Source organism: Rhinatrema bivittatum, chromosome 8, assembly GCF_901001135.1.
Source record: "Rhinatrema bivittatum chromosome 8, aRhiBiv1.1, whole genome shotgun sequence".
Taxonomy (NCBI): Eukaryota; Metazoa; Chordata; class Amphibia; order Gymnophiona; family Rhinatrematidae; genus Rhinatrema; species Rhinatrema bivittatum.
Genome location: NC_042622.1, coordinates 234,689,304 through 234,714,377, shown reverse-complemented (window position 1 = coordinate 234,714,377; position 25,074 = coordinate 234,689,304). Strand labels below are relative to the sequence as shown.

General features: G+C 45.2%; 1 protein-coding gene across 1 annotated transcript in view; it reads left to right on the top strand.

Moving 5' to 3' along the window:
• Window positions 1–593: 593 nt before the first annotated feature.
• Window positions 594–25,074, top strand: part of TEX45 (testis expressed 45) — a 201,636-nt gene continuing 177,155 nt past the window's right edge. The window contains exons 1-2 of the mRNA XM_029614122.1: window positions 594–668; window positions 4,457–4,566. Of these exons, the coding sequence (XP_029469982.1) occupies window positions 4,537–4,566 (30 nt within the window). The 5' untranslated portion in view covers window positions 594–668; window positions 4,457–4,536. The remainder of the gene's footprint in view (window positions 669–4,456; window positions 4,567–25,074) is intronic.

Genomic DNA, 25,074 nt, shown 5'->3' with positions numbered 1-25,074 from the left:
AAGGGAGACCCCTGCTGGATGCAGGGTTGGTGCCATACTGGGCATGCTCAGTGGTGCCAGTCAAAGTTCTAGAAACTTTGACAAAAGTGTTCTGTGATTGGGCTCCATCCTGATGATGTCACCCATATGTGAGGACTAACATCCTGCTGTCCTGTGAGAACACCTGTTACAGGTAAGCAACTCTGCTATTCTGGATTTCAGCCATCTATCAAAAATTCTAAATTTGGCTTCGAGAACCTCCCTCCCACATCTTATGTCATTGTTATCCACATGGCCCAAGACAGCCAGCTTTTCCCAGCACTGTCTAAAATACTATCTAGGTGATACATGAGATGTGCTACCTTCGCACTAGGCAGGTGAAGTTACCAACGATCCTCACACCCACCAGCTGGGTGGCTGGTGGGTGTGAGGCCATCCTAATCCTTCCCACCTGGGCACATGACCCTGGAGGTACATCCTTGGTGTAAATCGATACTGCATCACTTGGTGAGTAGGTCCTAGCAAAGGATCACTTCCTGCCGAATCATTAATTCAGCTTTACATCACTGATGACATCACAATCTTGGCAGTGTCATCGTTACACTTTCTTAGCTGGTCTTTGGTTATCGGCACAGCTGCTGTGGGGAATTGTGGGACTATTGCTGCTAAAAAACAAACATATCTTAATGGTAAGATGAACTTTATTGGGTTGTCAGTACAGGATTTATTTTGAATACATTTAGGTGCTGTTAGATTTGCACAACAATCAGTTTTTATCTTAGAATCTGTGATATTCATAGACTTCAGAGCAAAGGCTGTCAGCTTCCCTGTTCCCATGAGAATGAAATGTCAAGGAGGGTGCTACTGGAGTTTTGTTGGACCAGTCCCACTGGTTAGAGAACCTTTTTAGCTGTTTGATTTTGAGGCTGTGTAGTTGATCTTAAAATTAATTACATTAATCCCTGGCTTGTGGTGCCCATTAGTTTACCTGCTGGGAAATGGAGTTCTGTATTGTAGTGTCTGCATACTTTCCATCTTTTGATAAGGACTAGGCCAGACCAGGGAGGAAATTTTAAAAGTCCTAATCTGGCATTTCCCTGAATATCCACCTTTCCCAGGATGCACTGAATATAAACACGAGGGAGCTTTATTTCCTAGTTTCTGAGGGTCTTTCTGGTTAATGATTACGAATCTACTTACTGTTTAGCATTTATTTATTTGATGTATATTCCACCTTTCAGGCATTTCTATTAAATATTGTACCTCAGCTATGATTTTCTTCTAGTATACTAAAGCCACACAGCATCCATATGTATTTTTGCTGGGCTGATTTTGTTAACTTTTGAGTGTCTGATGTGAAATGTATAGTAGTATTAACAAAATTAAAATAATGTATTTGGCAGCTAAAACGAACTTATTAAAATCCTATTTTTCATTCTGAATTTTTATTTTATTGTTAAGCAGATAGCGTTAAAATATTTTGAAAGCAACAGTTTACTTAGTCACTCACAGAAGTTACTGATTCTCATTAGAACCAAGCAATGTTTGTCAATAATAAAAAATGACAACTTTTATTCCAGAAGAAAATGTTAAAATGTAGGAAAAGTATTAAGATGATACTGTTTTTGCCTCAACCCCCTCCACTAGGAGACTGTTCTATGCATCATCCTTTCCATGAAGAATTATTTTGTGATGTTATTCCTGAATCTACCCCCTTGAAACTTCATCCCATGACCTCTAGTTTTAGAACTTCCGTGACCAGCATATATGCTTTTTCTAAGATTGGCCTATGGATTTGATCATGTACCTGCCTTTTCAAGGGTCAGCACTTTATCTTGCCATTGGCTAAGACTGTTGAACTCACAGGTGGCATCATCGCCTAGTATCACAGTTGCACCTAACCCCATTAAGTAATCTCTACGAAAGGTTCCTACCTCAAGAACTCCATCTTTCCAGAGAAATGTTGGGATTTGACATCTGTCAAGAGCAGATAGAAAACACTACTATTTTCTGTGCAGTTTGCATGTACATGATGTTGTGCTATTGTATAGGGAGAACGTCTGTTCTAATGGTTAGAGCCATTACTACAAGTCAGAAAAGCTCTTTGGACTTGTGTATTCAAATCATGAATGCTCTGCCTTGACTCCTTTTGACCTGAGGATGGGGCTGGTGCAACAGTATTTGGTGCCTGAGGTGAACCTTTGATTGTGCAATTCCCCCCCCCAAATTACCTCTCAGTGTCAGCACAGCCCTTCCTCCTACTGGCAGCAAGTAGCTCCAGTACAGCACTCTTTGGCGATATTGGCTCTGGCACAGTGCCTTATGCTGGCAGGAATTTGCTATCCCCAAATTCTGGCACTCTAGGTGACTGCTACGGTAGTTTCCCTAATGGAAACACTGGCTCTGCCTGAAGACAGTTTATCTTTTTGCTTCTCAGTTTACCCAGCTGCGATTGAGTAACATGGAAGCTATCAGACAAACCAGGCACTATCATGTAGTCAGAATTTCTACAGTGAAGCATTATAAAGCATGTGGGATCTTGCTTGGATAAGAAGCTCTATAAAAAAAAAGAGTGGGTTCCATATTTCACCAGTTTTCCTTGCATTTACAGTGAATGATGGCCGCCATGCAAGGGTTAATACCAGCTGAACTCACTGGCATGCTATTTTTAAAAGCCTCCCATTTTCAGCTAAACCAAGACAGACGCTTGTACGATGAGGCAATGAGGTCCACAATGAAGCGCCACTTTCCTCCCCACTGGGGTATCTTGCCATTAGGAAAAATCCTACCCCTAAGGGCAGCTAAGAAGTTCCATGAGGACAGGGCTAAGATTAAGGAATTTACAACCGAAACTAACCGCCAATACGAGCCCAAGAAGCTCAGTGAGAAATTCATTTCTTCCATGAAACTTCAGGCCACTAACTATAAAACACATACAGATCCCAGGATCAAAAGCTTCAGGGCCACGACAGCAACAGATTTTACCAATCCAGGCCGAATTCTGCAATCAGCTAACAATGAACTCTCCAGTGCAACAAGGAGAAGTTCCATCTCATTTGGAGACAGAGAAAAAATAAGACTTTGTTCATCAGATTCTAGGTCTTCATATCTTGCTCATGATGTGACTACTCTTCCTAAAGCTGAATCCTGCCATGTGCTAGGTTTGTTGTTTTATTTTATGTACTATATACTTATATATAGGGATTTCATGGAGTGAACTTGGAGACTAGAGGGATGAAAGTTTCATTACCTCCAAAAAGGCAAGTATTTTTGCATTGAGATGTGGTTAAGTTGTAGAATATGCTTCTGGAAACATACTCTGGTTACATTTTTGGGACATGTTGAAAAGGAATTTGAATGAGTTCTTGGAGGACAAGAAAGATCAGCGGTTATGACTTTCTGCTTTTATTTCAGGTGTTGATCCATGGAGATGCAATTTTTGGGGTTATGAAGCTACTTTTATTGGGAGACAAAATTGTGAAAAAGAGTTTTCTTTTTGCCCACCCCTGGATCATCTCTAGGGAGCTACCAGAGAGATAACAGCAGAAGACCAAACACAACAGGCCTCTTTTACTACTATGTTTGCAAGTTTGGTGCAGGGTACCTCTTCTAGCCTAAAAGAGGTGCCTCAGGAGTGGAATGGAACAAAGAACCAATATGTAATTCAGAGTGGCATAGTGTCCTGCCCTCTTTAACAAAAAGAAAAAAGTGTAAAGGGCTTCATGGATTTTATCCTGATCAACTATCTCCAGAACTGTAAAGCAAGATACTTAGCAAGCAACTATAGTGATTGCTACTGAGGCTTGATGGGAGAGGTCAAGACCAGGTCAATGACACAAGACAGCAGGGCTGAGGTTGCTAGTCTTGGTTTTATTACACTGCATCCAAGGACATAGTTCTATGTTTCCTAAGACAAAGCAGGACTGCATCCCCATGCATTCATTGGAGGTAAAACTAGAACTGGATCAGCCAGGTGAAAAAAAAATGGAGCCAAATGGGAATCACAGGCAGGGAATTTAATTGAGTCAAGTCAGTAAAAACAGGGAGCAGGATGACTTGTCTAAGTATTCAGTAGACTGTATAAGTGACTCCATATCTGGTGTACACAACTGATATCCTAGAATACAGAATGTAGTATTTTATCAATGACAGCAAATATAAAAGAGAAAAACCAGGATATGCATTGGCTTTATCCTGATCTCGAGTTAGACTTGGATGACACGATAGCTTCATATGATAAGAGACAGATTGAGTCGGTCCTTGTTTAATTGCTGTAATTCCTGCTTTTTCTTATAGACATTGGAATGACAAGTCCAGAGATGTAATGGTAGTAAAGTCAGGATGGGTTCAGCATGTCCTTTATCACATAAAGCTATCTGGTCACGTCTGACTTTTTAGCACTACTACTCACACTGAGTAGAAGAGTTCTGTGTAGCTGATACAGTGTTAATGGCCTTGTTTTATTTGATACTGGTAGGAGGAGACCTGATTTTCAGAGGTGACCAAGACAGTGCATCTCGTTATGACAGTAATTATAAGGCACACTTTCAGGGTCGAATGACCAAACCTCCAGATCCGGCTGGAAAGGTATCTTGAGTCATACTATAAATATAGGCTATGAGATTTGTAGAACCACAGTCCTTGCTAACAAATATATTTTCTCTACCATTCACTGTACACATGTATGGAAAATATACATAGAAACAGAGATTATGACTTCAGATAAGTACCATAAGGCCTATCTACTCTGCCAAATTTACTTCCCAGTGCATGCCATAAACCCCCGTTGATCTCTCACCTTTTCTTCACTTCTTTGCACTTTGTACTTATCCCAAGCTTTCTTGATTTCTGTTAGTTTTAGCCTCCACTTAGAGGCCATTTCATGCATTCACCCTCTCCATTAAATATATTCTAATGTTCCTCCTGAGTCCTACCCCCTTTGAGCCTTGTATCATGACTTCTTGCTCTAGAACTTACTTTCCATTAAAAAAGGTTTGCTTCTTGCACATTATTTCTACCTTTGAAGTATTTGAATGTCTCTATTATATCCTGCCCCGTCTCTCCTCTCCTCTCCTCTTTAGGATATACATATTTGGGTCCTTGAGTTTAAATTGATATGGGACAGATTCTGCACCACTTTGATAGCCATTCTTTGTACTGCCTTTACTCTATCTGTATCCTTTATAATTGGGCACAGTACTCCAGCTAAGGTCTCACTAATGACTTGTACAAAGCATTATCACCTCCTTTTTTGCAACTGATTATATTTCTCCCTGGGCACCATAACATTCCTCTGGCTATGGCCACTGCTTTATTGCACTGTTTTGCAGTCTTGGGATCATCAGATATGATCATCTCATGATTTCTCTCTGTATTGGTGCACATTAGTATCTCATCACTCATCACATACTGATCCCTTGGATTTCTATACCCTAAATGCAGGACTTTGTACTTTTTTGCACTCAGTATTAGCTGTCAAGCGCTTGATCATTCCTCAAGCTTTCTGAAATCACTCCTTATTTTATCTACTCTATTTAATTTATTTATTATTTTATTTTTATTATTTTACTATGTTATTTATTTATTACCCCAGATCCCAGTTTGATGTTACCCCTGTTCTATGTAATGGTTTTCCAAATAAGTTGTTTCACTGTAAACCAATGTGATATGTATTTCTACATGAATGTCGGTATAGAAAAGTTCTAAATATAAATAAATACTCATCAGGAATGCCCAGAGCCAGATTCAGGCACAGGCAGCATAGGTATGTGCCTAGGATGCCACATTGTGAAGGCATCCAAAACTGGAATCCTCTATCTTGCTCTTCAATCTCTTGAGGGACCCCCTCTCTCCCAGGTCCTCTGCCTGTGGGTGCCATAATTTTAAATTCAGCCCTCGGATTGTCCAGTCGGTTGCAGATCTTGATGTCATTTGCAAGATAAGAAACCTTCCCTACTAATTTCTCTGCAATATTGCTTATGAAAATATTGAACAGAATCAGCCCTAGAACGATCCCTTCTTTCCTTGGAGTGGACTCCATTTACCACTACTTTCTGTTAGCTGGCACTCATAACCCAGTCAAACACCTTAGGGTCCACTCCTAGGCTGCTCAGTTATTTATAGGTCTTCTTTGTGGAGCAGTGTCAAAAGCCTTACTGAATTTCAAGCATCCCACATCCAATGCTCACCCCTGATCTAAGTGTTTGGTCACCCAATAAAAGAAATTGATCAGATTTAGTTGGCAGGTTTTCTCGCAGGTAAAACCATGCTACCTTGGATTCTGCAACCCACTGGATTCGAAGTATTTTATTGACTTTTCCTTTAATAGTGACTCTATTAATTTACACACCACCAAGACCACTAGCCTATAGTAAGTAGCCCATTTCTACTTTTATAAAGAAAGGTACCAATATATGCTCTTCTCCAGTCTTCTAGTACATTTATTTTCTGTACTAAAGATTATTTTTGTTTCATCTGAGTTTTTATCTTTTCTTTATCATGCATGTACATTTCCATTGAAAATGAAAAAATAAAAAAATATTGCTGCAGTTGGAGAGAGAGCTGGTAGCAAGTAGTCTGCATCTCCAACATTCAGAGCCCTTCTCCCTTTTTTCTTCATTTCCATATCTTGTTCCTCTTTCAGATTGACAGAACCCAACAGCAGAGTTTGGTGGTTTTAACCTTGTTCCCTTGAGGGTAACTGAAATAGCTTTTGGGTTCTGGTTGAGTTGGTCTAACAGGGGTCCCAAACAATGGCCCAAGGGTCGAAGGTGACTCTTAGCTGAATTTCTTCAGGCTCCTGGTAAAGGAGCTTGATCCCGCCCGCAGCAGTGATGAAAGGAGGAGCTTGATCTGGCTTGCAGTAGTAGTGGCAGGAACATATTCTGCTGCTACCACCAGCTCAGATACTTAAAGTCGGAATTGCAAGTAACAGCATATCAGAATGGCATGGGAGAGGTATGCTGGTGCAAGGCCACTACTGCTTGCTGGAATTAGTGCTTCTTATGTAGGTGGAGCCACTTGGGCAGAAGACAGAGAAAAAGCTGCAGCACAGCTATAAGGAATTTTCAGCTGCTGTGAAGGGTGGTTCAGGCCACAGGGAGGAAGGCATTGGTGGTACCAAGCTGTGAGTTCTGCCAGATAAGGATGGTGGTTCTTGGAGCTCTCAACCATGCCACCATCTCTTCAGAGTTGTGGGGCAGAGGGCATGGACATTGTCCTCTAAGGATGCAGCTTTTCAATCAGAGATATAACCCAGATATCAAGTCCAAGTGTTTCTGTTTGGATTAGGGTCTCCAGAAGAGGTCTTTCATAGCATGAAGCTGGCATGTTGTAAGAGAGGGGAGTGAGAGAAAGGGAAATGGGGTGGGGGAAAGAGATGAGGATGGACTTGAAGCAGAGAGAGAGAGAGAGAGCACTGCATGTGTGGTATGCATCCCATTCCACCATCCATCCACCCTCCATTCTAGCCGTTCCCTACTTCCTGGGTAGAGGGGGGGGGGGGAAGAGAGGGGGCAAGGTTGCTTGCGTTCCTTAGCTGGATATGTCTGGCTAAGTAGCAGCAGAGCGGGAAAGACATATTTTTGTTATTTTATGTGCCTGCACAGCAGCGCTAGAATCTTAACTTCATCTCTGACCCAGTAATTAAGTTTCCAGTGCTAAGAAATTCAGGTTAGGCCAGAACACCTCTCTGCATTGGGGAGTACTAATTAATATCCTCATTTGCATAGGATTTCCATGTGAGGGCGCTAAGCAGTACTCATATTTTGGAGCGCACATTTTCTGTTTTACAGAGGCCAAACCAGGCCACAAGAACCTGGCAATTACCCAAACACTAAGAAGATCCCATGCTACTGATGCAATTAATAGCAGTGGCTATGCCCTAAGTAAACTTGATTAATAGCAGTTAATGGACTTCTCCTCCAAGAACTTATCCAAATCTTTTTTGAATCCAGCTACACTACCTGCACTAACCACATCCTCTGGCAACAAATTCCAGGGCTTTATTGTGCGTTGAGTGAAAAAGAATTTTCTCCAATTAGTCTTAATTGTGCTACTTGCTAACTTCCTCTACACTTTTTAACATCTACCTACTGCCACTCTGCCACCTCCTCTCTGACCTCGGTCTTACGCATTTCATATATGCGGACAACATACAAATCATCATCCCTATTACTGATTCCCTACCCAATTCCCTTAAAACCTGGGAAACTGCTCTCTCTGCAATCAACACCCTCCTCACTAATCTCAACATCGCTCTCAACACTTCCAAAACAGAAATTATGATCATTTCACTCCAACACAACAACATCACCCGCTCCTGACCTAACACCCTCCCCTCCACAATCTCCACATCACAACACGTTCGAGACCTAGGTGTTATCATTGACAATCAGCTAATCCTAAAAAAATGTATCAATGCCACAATGAAAGAATGCTATTTCAGACTTCACACACTAAAAAACCTAAGACCCCTCCTACACTTCAACGACTTCCTTACAGTACTCCAGTCCATGATCTTCTCGAAAATTGACTACTGCCACGCCCTCCTTCTAGGCCTTCCCAAAAACGCCATCTCCCCACTCCAAATGCTGTAAAATGCTGCTGCCCATATTCTCACTAACACTCACAAAACTGAACATATCACCCCCATCCTCAAAGAATTACACTGGCTCCCATTCGCATTTTGAATCCACTATAAGACCCTATCCATCATACACAAAACCTTACACACCCATATTATGCATTGGCTCAATGACTCCCTACTTTTCCACACCTCTTATAGACCCACTAGATCACATTACATGGCAACCTTACACACTCCCCCCACCAAGCTGCAATCTGGAACTCTGTGCCCACCGACCTACTCCAAGAGCTCTGTTCAAAAAAATTCAAACAAAAACTGAAAACTTGGCTATTCAAACAAGCTTTTACTTGATCTTCTCTCACTCACACGCCCTCCCTGTAACAACTCCACTTCCCCCCTATCATGCCACTCATTCCCATCTTGTTTCCACGTTCTACCTGCCCCAAGTCTCTTTCCTCTCCCCCCTCATATTGCACAATTTATTATAATTGCTCTGCAATCTCCCATTGTTTTGCTCTTCTGATCTCCATGTAAATACTCGATTAGCAATTTATATTTATGGTCATACTTACATTTTATTTGTTACCTTATACTTACTGTACATACATTACTTACATAGTTCAACTACTGTTAGTTAAGCAACCTGCCCCATGTTATGTATTGATGTTAACAGTTCTTTGTAAAGCATATACGCTGCATTCCTGTTCCATGTAAACCGATGTGATGTTTCCAACAAATGTCGGTCTAAAAAAACTTTAAATAAATCTATATAAATTTTTAAAAAAGCTCAAAACGTGGCTATTCAGCCAAGCATTTCCCTAATCTGACAATCGATACCACATACAAAGACTGAAACATGTTGGCTACTCCAAGAGCTTCACTCCTTTATGGATATTCGTTCTTCTCTTCTTCTCTCCCATTTTGGATGATCATTCTCATTTCTCATAACAGGACACTAGTAAAAATCCCCCCCCCCCCCCATCTCACCCAGGTTCCCCTTTTTGTTCGGTCTCCCCCCCTCTCCTCTGTCATAACTTCGAGATTTGTCATCCCGATCTGGACCACAGTTCAATGTACGCTCTTCAGCTTAACTACTTATTTGTTCTTTATTTCATATTTAGTTTTAATTTCATATTTATTGCTAACTTTAATTTAATATCTATTGTTAATTCTTAATTCAATTTATTGTTGGTGCTATACTCGAATATCATATTATCAGTTTGTATTTAACCCCAGTTAATTATCTGCATGGATCCCAGTTCCACGTAACCCCTGTTCTATGTAATGCTATTTTGTATCCATTGTTTCAATGTAAACCGATGTGATATGTATTTGATGCATGAACACTGGTATAGAAAAATTAAAAATAAATAAATAAATAAAAATGTAAATGTTTGTTTGTTCAAAATCTTAAATCTCCGAAATTTCTTCACCGATTGCTTTGAAATTTTGACACAACGTTGCATTCGATTTCGTACGTGTTTTTATATACCTATATTATATAGATGTCACACCTGTGACAGCTAAAAACATGCTTTTTGGGGAAAACAGCGCCATCTGTTGGACATAAACGCAACACATGCTATCTACAATATAAATGGGCTCTGACCGACGGACCGCAAATGCGCAGTAGAGAGCAGCTCTACCGTGCATGTGCGGACCATAGAGTTCTGCGCTACGTGCTGGGTGTCACAGAGGGGAGGAGAAAAGGGCAGACGAGTCGCCGCTCTGAGAAACGGCTCAGCCCGTTCCTCCGCTGCTGGGGAAGGGGGGAGGGAGCAGGGACTGCTGGACAGTTACACACAGGAGGAGGAAAGGGTAGAGTCGCCGAGCCAGTCCGTCCACTGCCGGGGAAAGGGGGGAGGGAGTTGGGACAGCCGGAGCAGAGTTAATGCGCATTGTGAAATTAAACCAGACAGCCACGGCAACGCGCTCCGAGAAACGGCTCAGCCCGTTCCTCCACCACTGGGGGAGGGAGTAGGGACTGCCGGACAGTTACACACAGGAGAAGGAAAGGGTAAAAGAATCACTGAGCCAGTCCGTCCACCGCCGAGGAAGGGGGGAGGGAGTAGGGACTGCCGTACAGTTACACACAGGAGGAGGAAAGGGTAAAAGAGTCGCCGAGCCAGTCCATCCACTGCCGGGGAAGGGAGGGAGGGAATTGGGACGGCCGGAGCAGAGCTAATGCGCATTGTGAAATTAAACCAGACTGAGCCACGGCAACACGCTCCGAGAAACGGCTCAGCCCGTTCCTCCGCTGCTGGGGAAGGGGGGAGGGAGTAGGGACTGCCGGACAGTTACACACAGGAGGAGGAAAGGGTAAAAGAGTCGCCGAGCCAGTCCGTCCACCGCCGGGGAAAGGGGGGAGGGAGTTGGGACGGCCGGAGCAGAGCTAATGCGCATTGTGAAATTAAACCAGACTGAGCCATGACAACGCGTGGCTGGGTATAGCTAGTAAATAAATATTATTCTAAAGTGTAAATAACCGATTCACATCTACTCGTTCAAGACCTCTCATGATCTTAAAGACCTCTATCATATACCCCCTCAGCCATCTCTTCTCCAAGCTGAACAGCCCTAACCTCTTCAGCCTTTCCTCTTAGGGGAGCTGTTCCATTCCCTTTATCATTTTGGTTGCCCTTCTCTGTACCTTCTCCATCGCAACTATATCTTTTTTGAGATTTGGCGACCAGAATTGTACACAGAATTCAAGGTGTGGTCTCACCATGGAGCGATATAGAGGCATTATGACATTTTCTGTTTTATTCACCATTCCCTTCCTAATAATTCCTAACATTCTGTTTGCTTTTTTGACTGCTGCAGCACACTGAGCTGACGATTTTAAAGTATTATCCACTATGATGCCTAGATCTTTTTCCTGGGTGGTAGCTCCTATTCCCTGTACGTACCAGGATCATTCCAGACGGTGGGTTATGTTCCCTGTCCAGCAGATGGAGTCAGAACAAAAAACTCTCGGGGAGGGGGGGTGCCTTATAGCCACGCCTCCCCTGCCTCAGCTCTCAGTATTGTTCTGACTCTAGCAGATGTGAGCAGGGGACACTGAGGTCCTCAGCATTTAGCCTTAGGCTTTTCTATTTTGTGGAAATAATTTATTATTTGTTTGAGGGATCAAGTTTTGGTTAGGGAGAAGTTTTATTAGATTAAATTTCTCTTAGAGTAATTCAGCTGCGGTACATCCAGGGGAGTTTTTGGCCTCCTTGGATCTTACGGAGGCGTACCTGCATATTCCGATCCTTAGAGACCACCAACGGTTCCTTCGCTTCAAGATTTTGGGACAACATTTTCAGTTCCGGGCTCTACCCTTCGGGCTGGCCACGGCCCCTCGGGTCTTCACAAAGATCATGGTGGTGGTGGCGGCGGCTCTCAAAAGGGAAGGAATCCTGGTACATCCTTATCTGGACGATTGGCTCATCCGGGCAAAGTCCAGAAGGCAGGGGATTCAGGCGGTCAACAGGGTACTTCAGTTTCTCCACTCACTGGGGTGGATTGTCAACTACACAAAGAGCAGGCTACGTCCTTCACAGACTCTGGATTTTCTAGGAGCGCGCTTCGACACGAATGCGGCCATGGTGTTCCTCACTCCGGAGAGAGCGCGGGCTCTACGTGAGCAGATCCTCAGGTTTTTGACTCTCGAGGTCACGACGGCATGGGACTATCTGCAGGTTCTGGGAACCATGGCCTCCACCATCGACTTGATGCCGTGGGCTTTTGCTCACCTGCGACCTCTTCAGAGGGCTTTGCTGTCCCGGTGGAAACCGGTCTCCCGGGATTATCAGGCGGTTCTACCGATTCCAGATTCTGCAAGACTAAGTCTCGATTGGTGGCTGAATCCACAGCATTTGGCTCAAGGAGTGTCCTTGGAGTCACCGAACTGGGTGGTAGTTACCACGGACGCCAGTCTCTCGGGCTGGGGAGCAGTCTGTCAGGACAGCTCGATGCAGGGGCGTTGGTCGACGCAGCAATCGACCTGGCCAATAAACCGATTGGAGGCCAGGGCCGTGCGACTCGCCCTACAAGGATTTCTACACCTGTTGCACCACAGGGCGGTACGAGTACTATCGGACAACACCACCACAGTCGCGTACATCAACCGTCAGGGAAGCACAAGGAGCAGACTGGTTTCCTTGGAAATCGACAGGTTGATGCAATGGGCGGAGCTTCATCTTCTGCGACTGGCAGCCTCCCATATAGCGGGCATCGACAACGTACAGGCGGACTTCCTCAGTCGACAGCGTCTGGATCCCGGAGAGTGGGAACTCTCAGAAGAGGCGATGTCTCTGATAGTCAAGCGCTGGGGAACTCCCCGCTTAGATCTCATGGCGACGGCCAGAAATGCCAAGGCCGCCCGCTTTTCCAGTCGAAGAAGAGAACATGGAGCGGAAGGAGTCGACGCTCTAGTTCTCCCATGGCCACGCCAGTGTCTTCTGTATGTATTTCCACCGTGGCCGCTGGTGGGAAAGGTCATTCGAAGGATAGAAGACCATCAGGGTCCGGTGATTCTCGTGGCGCCAGAGTGGCCCCGACGGCCGTGGTTCGCGGATCTTCTCCATCTAGCGGTGGACGACCCTCTCCAGCTCGGTCATCTTCCCCGACTTCTCCGTCAAGGGCCAATATTTTTTCCAGCGGCAGATCGCTTCTGTCTTGCGGCTTGGCTTTTGAAAGGCGTAAAATGAGACATCGCGGATATCCGGAACCCGTCATATCCACCCTGCTACGGGCACGCAAGTCGTCCACTTCGGTGACCTATGTTCGGGTGTGGAAGGTCTTCGAGGAGTGGTGCATCTCCCAAGATATTCAGGCTCCGCAGGCTTCGGTGGGGCAGATCCTCTCTTTTTTACAGGCAGGACTAGATCTGGGTCTGGCCTATAACTCCCTCCGGGTTCAGGTGGCGGCTCTGGGAGCTTTGCGTCAGGGGATGGATGACTGTCTTCTGTCTACCCATCCAGATATTCTGCGATTCCTCAAGGGAGTGAAGCATATAAAATCTCCGATCCGCCCTCCATGCCCGTCGTGGAACTTGAACTTGGTGCTTAAGGCTCTCTGTGCTTCACCTTTTGAGCCTTTGCGGTCCGCTTCCATCAAGGATATCACTCTCAAGACCGTTTTCCTTGTTGCTCTCACTTCTGCACGACGGATCTCGGAGTTGCAAGCTCTCTCATGTCGGGAGCCATACCTCTGATTCACTTCTACTGGAGCTTCTTTGCGTACGTTACCTTCATTCCTACCCAAGGAAGTTTCAGGTTTTCACCTCAACCAGTCGGTGGAACTTCCATCCTTTCCCTCTTCGGAGTCGGGTGATCTACACAAGCTAGATGTACGACGTTCTCTGATACACTATCTGGATGTTACGAATGAATTTCGCCTTTCTGACCATCTCTTTGTCCTCTGGTCGGGGCCCCAAAGAGGATGCATGGCCTCGAAACAATCCATTGCTTGTTGGCTGAAGGGAGCGATTGTAGCGGCATATCTGGGATCAGGTAAGTCACCGCCATTAGTGGTCAAGGCGCATTCTCTTCGCGCTCAGGCAACCTCCTGGGCGGAAAGCTCCTTTGTGCCCGCCCAGGAAATCTTTAGGGCGGCCACTTGGAAGTCTCTTCACACTTTCACCAGGCATTATCGTCTGGACGTCCGGGCACCCTCAGACGGACAACTGGGAGACAGGGTCATTCGGGCAGGGCTGTCCGTGGCCCACCCGTGATGGGAAAGCTTTGGTACATCCCACCGTCTGGAATGATCCTGGTACGTACAGGGAAATGAAAATTATTCCTTACCTGCTAATTTTCGTTCCTGTAGTACCATGGATCATTCCAGACACCCTCCCTCGTTTTTGGGAGTTTTTCTATGGGGACATCCCTGCTCACCTGTCTCTAATTTTTCTCTTTTATCTGTATTTCTGATACTGCGGGTCTGTTCTTCCACGCAGTACTGTTTACAAGTTTTGGCACAGTTTACAGTTTTTAGTTTCCAAATTTATTGTCTGGGCCCCTGTTGGGTCGGCAGTTATACTGTATTTTGATAACTTGATCCCTCTGGTTTACAAATTTTCGTTTCGGCTTGGATAATCTATTTACTGAGAGCTGAGGCAGGGGAGGCATGGCTATAAGGCACCCCCTGAGAGTTTTTTGTTCTGACTCCATCTGCTAGACAGGGAACATAACCCACCGTCTGGAATGATCCATGGTACTACAGGAACGAAAATTAGCAGGTAAGGAATAATTTTCATATATGGAACCTAACATCGTGTAACTTTATTTATTTTATATACTGTCAATCTGGAACTACAGCAAGGGTTATTTTTCCCTATATGCAACACCTTGCACTTGTCCAAATTAAATTTCATCTGCCATTTGGATGCCCAATCTTCCAGTCTTGCAATGTCCTCCTGTAATGTATCACAATCCACTTGTGATTTAACTACTCTGAATAATTTTGTATCATCCGCAAATTTGATAACCTCACTCGTTGTATTCCTATCCAGATCATTTATATATATTGAAAAGCACCTGTCTAAGTACAGTTCCCTGAGGCACTCCACTGTTTACCCTTTTCCACTGAGAAAATTGACCAATTAATCCTACTCTCTGTTTCCTGTCTTTTAACCAGTTTGTAATCCACGAAAGGACATCGCCTCCTATCCCATGACTTTTTAGTTTTCTTGTGCCCAGAGCAGGTAAAGCTGTGTCTTCGGGTGAATGCTTCTTTCTGTATCGGCCTCTCAGTTATTTATTTATCAGCAGTGATTTATAAAAAGTGAAGGAAGCAGCTGTTTTCTACTTTGTGCTTTTGTTTATTGAACAACAGGTTAACAACAATAAAATAGCTCTCCATACAACTTCACTTATGACCTTTAACAGTTCCAATCCAGTAGTGATGTTCCAATACATGCTATTGTGAAAGAGCTCTGCAGCCATCACTTACAGGACTGATTACATCATCTTTCCATCCATTAATCTCGCCACCCCCACCATACAACTTGCAGGCATCTCATAGACAGCTAGCAGTCCTTTTCCCATTTTCTCAGTGTTTCTATAGCAATACTTGACGTGCACAGCAAAGTCCTAAATCAGAGTTGATGGCCTTTCAGGGTAATGTCCAGTCCACATTTGCTGCTTTAATCAGAACAAGCTACTGTTCTTACACGTCAGCCTATAGCTTGTTTGTTGACAGTTATTTCTACCTTTTCAAGTGGATTAATATGGCATCTGCAACCCTTTATTCCACTTCATGGACATCTTTTCACTGAAAAGTGATGATAAAGGGTGTTCAGTAGTTGCTCTATTCTCCCTGTCTCTCCACTAGTTCCATCCAACTTCTTTCTAGATCTGTAAGACTGACTCTACAGCCTGGACTAAGGGATACTTCAAGAAAATTGCTGGTAGCAGATTTAAAATATTTAAGAAAGTATTTTTTCAGTCAACACACAGTTAAATTATGGAAGTTGTTGCTGCCGGATGTGATCGAGGTCAATAACTTACAGGCCGATACAGTAAAGTTCGCAGGAGATCGGGCGAGTGCCCGCTCTCCCGGCGCGCGATATAGTAAAACAAAATATTTAAATTAGAACCCGTGGTAAAAAGAGGCACTAGGGACACTAGTGTGTCCCTAGCGCAGTGATGGCTAACCTATGACACGCGTGTCAGAGGTGACACGCCGAGCCGTTTTGGCTGACACGCGCAGCGTTTCGAGGACTATCAGGAATTTTTTTTTTTTTTTTCGGCTGCGCCGAGCCTTTTCTTTTTCAGCTGCGCCGAGCCTTTAAATGTGTTTTTTAGTTTCCCCCTACCCTCCACCAATGCCCCCGGGCGCAGGGAGGCTCATGCGTCGCAGCGATGAGGCTCAAGACAACGCGCTGATGCTCCTCCTTCCTGCCTGTGCGGCCCCGGAAGTAAACGTTGCCGGAGCCGCGTGGGCAGGAAGGAGGAAGCGAATCAGCGCGTGCAGAAGAGGAGGAGCCGCCGCGGGTCGCTGCGAATCCCAAGTCGCAGCGGCCCAAGAAGAGGAAGAGGCCCGGTAGCAGGGCTGCCGTGGCCCGAGAAGATCAGGGCCGCTGCAGAGCCCATCCTGCGGCGACCCGCGAAGAGGAGGCCCAGAGGTGAGAGAGAGGCTGAGGGCCCGTAGAGTGCGTGTATGAGGTGAGTTGAGAGAGAGGACCTGAATGTTTGCAGAGACAGCATGTGAGAGCCTGTGTGTGTGTGTGTGTGTGTGTGTGTGTGTGTGTGAGAGAGAGCATGTGCCAGTGAGAGCCTGTGTATATGAATGATTGTATGAGAGAGCATGTGCCAGTGAGTGCCTGTGTGTATGAATGATTGTATGAGAGAGAGCATGTGCCAGTGAGAGCCTGTGTATATGAATGATTGTATGAGAGAGAGCATGTGCCAGTGAGAGCCTGTGTATATGAATGATTGTATGAGAGAGAGCATGTGCCAGTGAGAGCCTGTGTATATGAATGATTGTATGAGAGAGAGCATGTGCCAGTGAGAGCCTGTGTATATGAATGATTGTATGAGAGAGCATGTGCCAGTGAGAGCCTGTGTGTATGAATGATTGTATGAGAGAGAGCATGTGCCAGTGAGAGCCTGTGTATATGAATGATTGTATGAGAGAGAGCATGTGCCAGTGAGAGCCTGTGTGTGTGAGAAAGAGAAATGCATGTGAGAATGAGAACCTGACTGTGTGTTTGAGGGAAGAAGATGGAGAAAAAAGAAACAGAAAAAAAGACAATATAAAAGGAATTGGCAAAAAAATAAGAAAGGGAAGGTGAAAAAAAAAGCCTGTGACCAACCAATTAGAAAACTAAGATCAGACAGCAAAGGCAAAAAAAAAAAAAATGTACTTTTTAGTGATTGGCACATGTACTCTTTGGGAATGTGCAAGAATAGCACTTTCTCAACGGATCTCACAATGTACGAGATCAGCATGGAGAAAGTGGAAGCCCACGGGGCCTGCACAGAGGAGGCAGCAGAATGGACTTCAGTGTCAGTAGCAGCAATCGGCACCTCCGCAATAGCCACGCGGCATCAGTGACAGTGGCAGCAGAGGAATGAGAGAGGTTCTGAGGTTGCTGGCAAAAGAAAGAGAGGGGGGGTCTACCTTTAGTGTGTGAATGTGTATGAATGGGACTCTGCCTGGGGGTGTATGTGTGTGAATGCATGGGTGCCTGCCTGGGAGTCTGTGTGTGTGAGAATGAATGTGTGCATGCCTGGGAGATGGGGAGGGAGTGTTGTGAACATGAATGGGAGCCAATAAAAGAAACCGACTGACAGATGAAGTTTGTAACGCTTGCTTGGACTTGAAGTGTACGAAATACCAACCTTCAATTGAAGATTTAGCCAATGAAATTCAGCAACAAAAAAGTCACTAAGCAGGTAAGGTAAAGAATTATTTGTTTTTGCTTTATTAATAAATACAGTATATATATTAAAATTATAACTTTGTTGATTAGAGCTACAAATATCACAAAATTATGGATTTTTCTAGAAGTGACACACCACCCGAGTTATGCTCGGTTTTTTTATGAATTTTGACACACTGAGCTCAAAAGGTTGGCCATCACTGCCCTAGCGCCTCTTTTTGGACAGGAGCGGCGGCTGTCAGCGGGTTTGACAGCTGACGCTCAATTTTGCCGGCATTGGTTCTTGAGCCCACTGACAGCCACGGGTTTGGAAACCGGACGCCGGCAAAATTGAGTGTCCAGGTTTTCAAGTCGCGGGCTGCTTAAATTTTTTTTTTAATTACTTTTAACTTTTTTTAACTTTTGGGACCTCCGACTTAATATTGCCATGATAATAAGTTGGAGGGTGCACAGAAAAGCAGTTTTTACTGCTTTTCTGTGTACTTCCCCGGCGCCAGCAGAAATTAACGCCTACCTTTGGGTAGGCACTATTTTCTTAAAGTAAAATGTGTGGTTTGGCTGCACATTTTACTTACTGTATCACGCGGGAATGACTAATAGGGCCATCAACATGCATTTGCATGTTGTGGGAGCTATTAGTCTCGGGGGGGGGGGGGTTGGACGCATGTTTTAGATGCGCTATTACCCCTTACTGAATAAGGGGTAAAGCTAGCATGTCAAAAACGCGCGTCCAAATGTGGGTTAACAGTGCACTCCACTGCACTGTACTGTATTGGCCTGTTAGGGAGGCAAGACATACGCTTGGCTCTTTCTTCCCCCTCTCTCAATAAAACAACACACACTTTATGGCATTACAAAAGGCCACAGTTTATTCTTCATAACTCGAGCCCCCTTTCTTACTCCGCCTCATCCCAGCGAGAGTAATCCGTGGCCTTGAGCTTCAGCCCCCTGCTCGCTGGCCGTCTCGTGTAGCAGCCCCCCCAACTACACGAGATTCACCCCCCCTCCAAGGCCCTTTTAACAATGCATTATTAACAAATACAACTTGGGGTCGGGTTTCCGCCTCCAACTGCGACAAAGATTAACCCCCAACACAAAAACACCCCCATTAACAGTATATCCTCTGGGTGGGAGGGAGGGACAACCGTCACAACGGTTTACAGCAAGGCAAGATAATGAAAATGTGAGTGGTTTAGATTACAAATTAATCATGTGCCATTATAGTGCGGTAACAATTCATTTCAATAAACTGTGTGTAAATTAAGCTTGTATGTTGGGAACATATTAGGCGGATTTAATTTAACATTAATGTGTATTCGAAGCTTACAAGTAACAACTTCTAGTTTTGGTGCGTCCTTATCAATCAACTGCTTTTTTTCCTTCTCTTTATCTTTATAAAAAGCTTGTTTAAATAGCCAGGTTTTCAGATTGGTTTTGAATATTTTGAAATTTCTTTGCAGCCTTATTTCGAGTGGCATGGTGTTCCATAGCACGGGGCCAGCCAGTGACAGTACTCTCTCCCTAACTTGCGTGAGGTGTGCTTTTTTGACAGAGGGGATAGTTAGTAGAGCCTTATTAGCAGATCTTAGGTTTCTTTGCGGGACATGTACGCACAGTGCAGTGTTAAGCCAGTCAGCTTTTTCATCGTGGATTAGTTTGTGTATTATGCATAATGCCTTATTATTGAATTCTTTGTTCAATTGGGAGCCAGTGTAAATCAGCGAGCGTTCCTGTCATGTGTTCATTCTTTTTTTTGCCAGTCAAAATTCTAGCAGCTGAGTTTTGTAATATTTGTAGTGGCCGAATTGTAGATTGTGTTAGTCCTAAAAGTAGTGAGTTACAGTAGTCTGTTCTTGCGAATATCATTGCCTGCAGAACTGTGCGGAAATTGTTTAGCGTTAGTAGAGGTTTTAGTCTTCTCAGGATCATTAGTTTCGCATATCCTTCTTTTATTTTCAGTGAGATGTGTTGTTTCATGTTTAGCTCAGGGTCAATTATTACTCCTAGATTTCGTACTTTTGTTGCTAGCTCAACGGTTTGGTTATTTTTAAGTGTGAGTGTTGGTTGAATGTGGTGTATGTTTTTACGTTCAAGGTGTAAGAATTCCGTTTTGTCAATGTTTATTACCAGTTCCATCTGATTTAAGAGCTGTTTAATTATCTCAAGATACATCTGAAGATACATCACTGTTTAATTATCTCAAGATTTAAATCGCTGCACTCGCCGGTCATTGTGGGCCTCCCCTCGCTCTGCCCCTCCCCCTTCCCGGCTTCCTGCTGCCGCGCGCTTTCCCCTAGTTATATTCGGCGGTGCAAGAGGAGCCTGCGCTGCCATTCAAGAACTTACGGGCCGATACAGTAAAGCGCGGCCGTGGTTGCGCGGTTTTTAACCCGCTTTGGATGCACGTTTTGAGCGCGTAAGACAGAGACGCGCGATTCAGTATCGGCTTTTACGCGTCCTTAGCACTTGCCGAAAAAGAAGCGTATCCATTTCTGCCCGCTGCATGTATATGATATGTTACTGATCGGATTAGCTATTCCCCCCGATACAATAATGCACGCCCAAATTATCGTGTTTTTAACTTGCTTATTTACCGCGTCTTTAACCTCTATATTTACCGCCTACCCTGATCCTGGTGTTAGTGTGGTGTTCAGTTAGCTTTGGACCAGACAGCGTCATGGACAACATGTATATATTGGCTCTGGCGTCCATGAATGGAAGCCCCGACCTTGGACGTCCGGGCGGGCGCGCAAGCCAGCGGCTATGGACGTTGGAAGGCAGCGGGGCCTCCGATCATGGATGCCCGGAAAGAGGCGGGAATGTCCATGGACGTTGGAAAGCAGCGTTCCCGTCTGTTTCCGGGCGTCCATGCTCGGAGGCCTTGACCTTGGACGTCCGGCCGGGCGCTCAAGGCAGCGGCCATGGACGTTGGAAAGCAGCTTTCCCGTCTCTTTCCGGGCATCCATGCTCGGAGGCCCTGACCTTCACAGATGCCCGGACATCCTTGCACATCCATGCTCGGAGGCCCCGACCTTGGATGTCTGGCCGGGTGCTCAAGGCAGCGGCCATGGACGTTGGAAGGCAGCGTTCCCGTCTCTTTCTGGGCATCCATGCTCGGAGGCCCTGACCTTGGACGTCCGGCCAGGTGATCAAGGCAGCGGCCATGGACGTTGGAAGGCAGCGTTCCCGTCTCTTTCCGGGCATCCATGTTCGGAGGTCCCAACTGTGGATGTCTGGCTGGGCGCTCAAGGCAGCAGCCATGGACGTTGGAATGCAGCGGGGCCTCCCCTCCGATTATGGACGCCCGGAAAGAAGCGGGAACGTCCATGAACAGAAGCCACGACCTTGGACGTCTGGCAGGGCGCTCAAGGCAGCGGCCATGGACGTTTGGAAGGCAGCCGGGCCTCCGATCATGGGCGTCCATGCTCGGAGGCCCCGACCTTCACAGATGCCCAGACGTCCTTGCACGTCCTTAAGCGCCCGGACGTGGAAGGTTGGGGGTGGCCTCCAATCAAGGATGTCCGGATGCTCAGGGCAGCGGCCCCGGTGTCCATGCGGGGTCTGTAGAAAAGAACCATCCACTTACCTGCTGGAATGACATTTGAAATGACAGGTATGGCGCCAGCGCACCCTGGATACTGAATAGGCGCTGTATACCGCTCTATACAGTAAAATGGATTGCGAACGCCTACCGCTTTATAGGCGAGCTTTTGACGCTCCTTTGCCGCCGCTTGGATTTGCATCTAATTTGAATACTGAATTGAGCGGCTTGTGAACTAAAATGTGCGCGTGTCAAATGTGCGGGCGCCCGGCTCTGCCGCACTTTTTTTAGGCGTCGGTACTGTATCGGCTTGTTAGGGAGGCAAGACATAGCTTGGCTCTTTCTTCCCCCTCTCTCAATAAAACAACACACGCTTTGTGGCAATACAAAAGGCCGCAGTTTATTCTTCATAACCCGAGCCCACACAACTACATTTTACGATTGTAACACTTATAACAATTATAACAATACCCCCCTTTCTCCTCCTTCCTTCACGCCTCTACCACTATGTCCCAGTAGTAAAGCATACAATCCCTCCCCTTCCTTTCTTACCTCGCCTCGTCCCAGTGAGGGTAAACCGTGGCCTTGAGCTTCAGCCCCCTGCTCGCTGGCCATCTCGTGTAGCAGCCCCCCCAACTACACGAGATTCACCCCCCCCCCCCCCAAGGCCCTTTTAACAGTGCATTATTGACAAATACAACTTGGGCTCGGGTTTCTGCCACAAACAAGGATGACCCGGATTGTCCTTGTTCCCCCACTGCGCATTTATTGTCCTTTTTCCAATCCTTCCTGCAAGGCATGGTTGAACAGATCCATGCCTACCTCCAACAGGTCTCCCCTAAACAGCCTCTCTTCCATGTCCCATGCCCACTCGTACCTGACCCAAAACCCCCTTGCGTAAGTACCCACCTATCTATTTGTCTGTTTAATTTCTTTACACCCCTCTTCCACAAGAGCTCTTCCCTGCATTTCAATTGAACAATTATGTCTGACCATCCCACCCTAACGCTAGGCCAATTAATCATGACCCTCGCTAAGTCCTTCCTCATACATGCTACCAATTCTCTACACGAGCCCCTCCCGATATCATTGCCCCCCAAATGTATTAATATAATTTTTGGCACCCCCTGAAGTTCCACCAGCTCCTGCAGGAGGGATAACAACTCAGCCCATCTCATTCCCTGTTTGCCAAAACATACAATCCTCCAATTCAACTGTTCCAGGTGCAGATGCTCCCCGTAAGGTCTTCACACTGCCCGTCGTTGTGCCCAGTGGATAAAGGAGTGACCCACGACCCAAGCACACTCCTGCGCTCTAAGAACACCCCTCAGCTCTGTTAGAGAAGAAAATCCAATAAGTAACCTGAATGGCCCGCTCATCCCCCCTCCCCCGGATGCTTATTTCCTAATGTAGGATGTGAAGGCTTTTGAATTCCATCTACCAATAGCTTTGATCCTAGCCTCTGACATGCTGCTTTCTGCTGCTGTAGTTGCCACTCCTATACGAAAGGAATGAGAACTGTAACATTCCACCTTCCAACCCAGTCTGCCCACTACCGTTTTCAAAACTTTTGTAAATTGAAAGCTGGTTAGTGGAACGCCATCTTCATGTACTAGGAAGGAGCCCGACACTCTGGGGTGCGCCCTTGCATAATCATGTATGGTCCGCACCGGGCACACCAATGCATTCTCAGCCGGGATTTACTTGATGACTTGGCCCTTTCCCCTTTGCTCAGTCTTCGATTTTTGCACATAAACCATAACCATGCCCTCCTGTACTCGCATCTGATGCGAGTACAGGAGGGCTCCTGCCACATTGGCCTTGGAACTCGCCACCATCTCACTGATCCTTGTTGCCTCAAAGATGCTAAGATGTCCATGTTAAGATGTTATCATGTTATTTTCTCTGCAGCTCTTTCTCTCGCCTTCATTTTAGTTACTTCTCTAGTTTTTTAGTCACCTATATCCCAACCCCCTTCCCTGTTTAATGTAATTTCTACCTGAAGTTTGAATGTAAACTGATATGATGTACCCTCTCATATCGGTATAGAAAAGCTTCTAAATAAATACATAAATAAATAAGGGCAATGAAAAGGCTGCCCTGAATAACAAAACCTCATAACTCGACCAACATACTAAGGCCAGCTGTTCTGCAATGCTAATTAAGTCTGGATACCGGATGGGTCGCCTCTTGTCCCCGTCTCTTCCGTGATCCCGCTGCCATCCCCCTAGTACCCTCTTAACGATTAAGCTTACAGCCGGGTTCCCACAACCTCTTAACTTCTAGAAAAATGAAAAACCCGCCACTTGCGATTTGACCAAAGACAAGGAATAACCATTGCCCTTTGTCCACAGTATAAATTGCACCACCAGCTCCTCTCTAACTGGTCCTCCTCTCCATCCTGTCGAAGAGAGACTTCTTCGAAACCTAAAAAGTCATGGGATAGGAGGCGATGTCCTTTCATGGATTTCTTGGATTTCAAACTGGTTAAAAGACAGGAAACAGAGAGTAGGATTAAATGGTCAATTTTCTCAGTGGAAAAGGGTAAACAGTGGAGTGCCTCAGGGATCTGTACTTGGACCGGTGCTTTTCAATATATATATAAATGATCTGGAAAGGAATACAACGAGTGAGGTTATCAAATTTGCGGATGATACAAAATTAGTCAGAGTAGTTAAATCACAAGCAGACTGTGATACATTACAGGAGGACCTTGCAAGACTGGAAAACTGGGCATCCGAATGGCAGATGAAATTTAATGTGGACAAGTGCAAGGTGTTGCATATAGGGAAAAATAACCCTTGCTGTAGTTACATGATGTTAGGTTCCATATTAGGAGCTACCACCCAGGAAAAAGATCTAGGCATCATAGTGGATAATACTTTAAAATCGTCGGCTCAGTGTGCTGCAGCAGTCAAAAAAGCAAATAGAATGTTAAGAATTATTAGGAAGGGAATGGTTAATAGAATGGAAAATGTCATAATGCTTCTGTATCGCTCCATGGTGAGACCGCACCTTGAATTCTGTGTACAATTCTGGTCGCCGCAATTAAAAAAAGATATAGTTGCGATGGAGAAGGTACAGAGAAGGGCAACCAAAATGATAAAGGGGATGGAACAGCTCCCCTATGAAGAAAGGCTGAAGAGGTTAGGGTTGTTCAGCTTGGAGAAGAGACAGCTGAGGGGGGATATGATAGAGGTCTTTAAGATCATGAGAGGTCTTGAACGAGTAGATGTGACTCGGTTATTTACACTTTCGAATAATAGAAGGACTAGGGGGCATTCCATGAAGTTAGCAAGTAGCACATTTAAGACTAATCGGAGAAAATTCTTTTTCAATCAACGCACAATAAAGCTCTGGAATTTGTTGCCAAAGGATGTGATTAGTGCAGTTAGTGTAGCTGGGTTCAAAAAAGGTTTGGATAAGTTCTTGGAGGAGAAGTCCATTAATGGCTATTAATCAATTTTACTTAGAGTATAGCCACTGCTATTAATTGCATCAGTAGCATGGGTTCTTCTTAGTGTTTGGGTAATTGCCATGTTCTTGTGGCCTGGTTTTGGCCTCTGTTGAAAACAGGATGCTGGGCTTGATGGA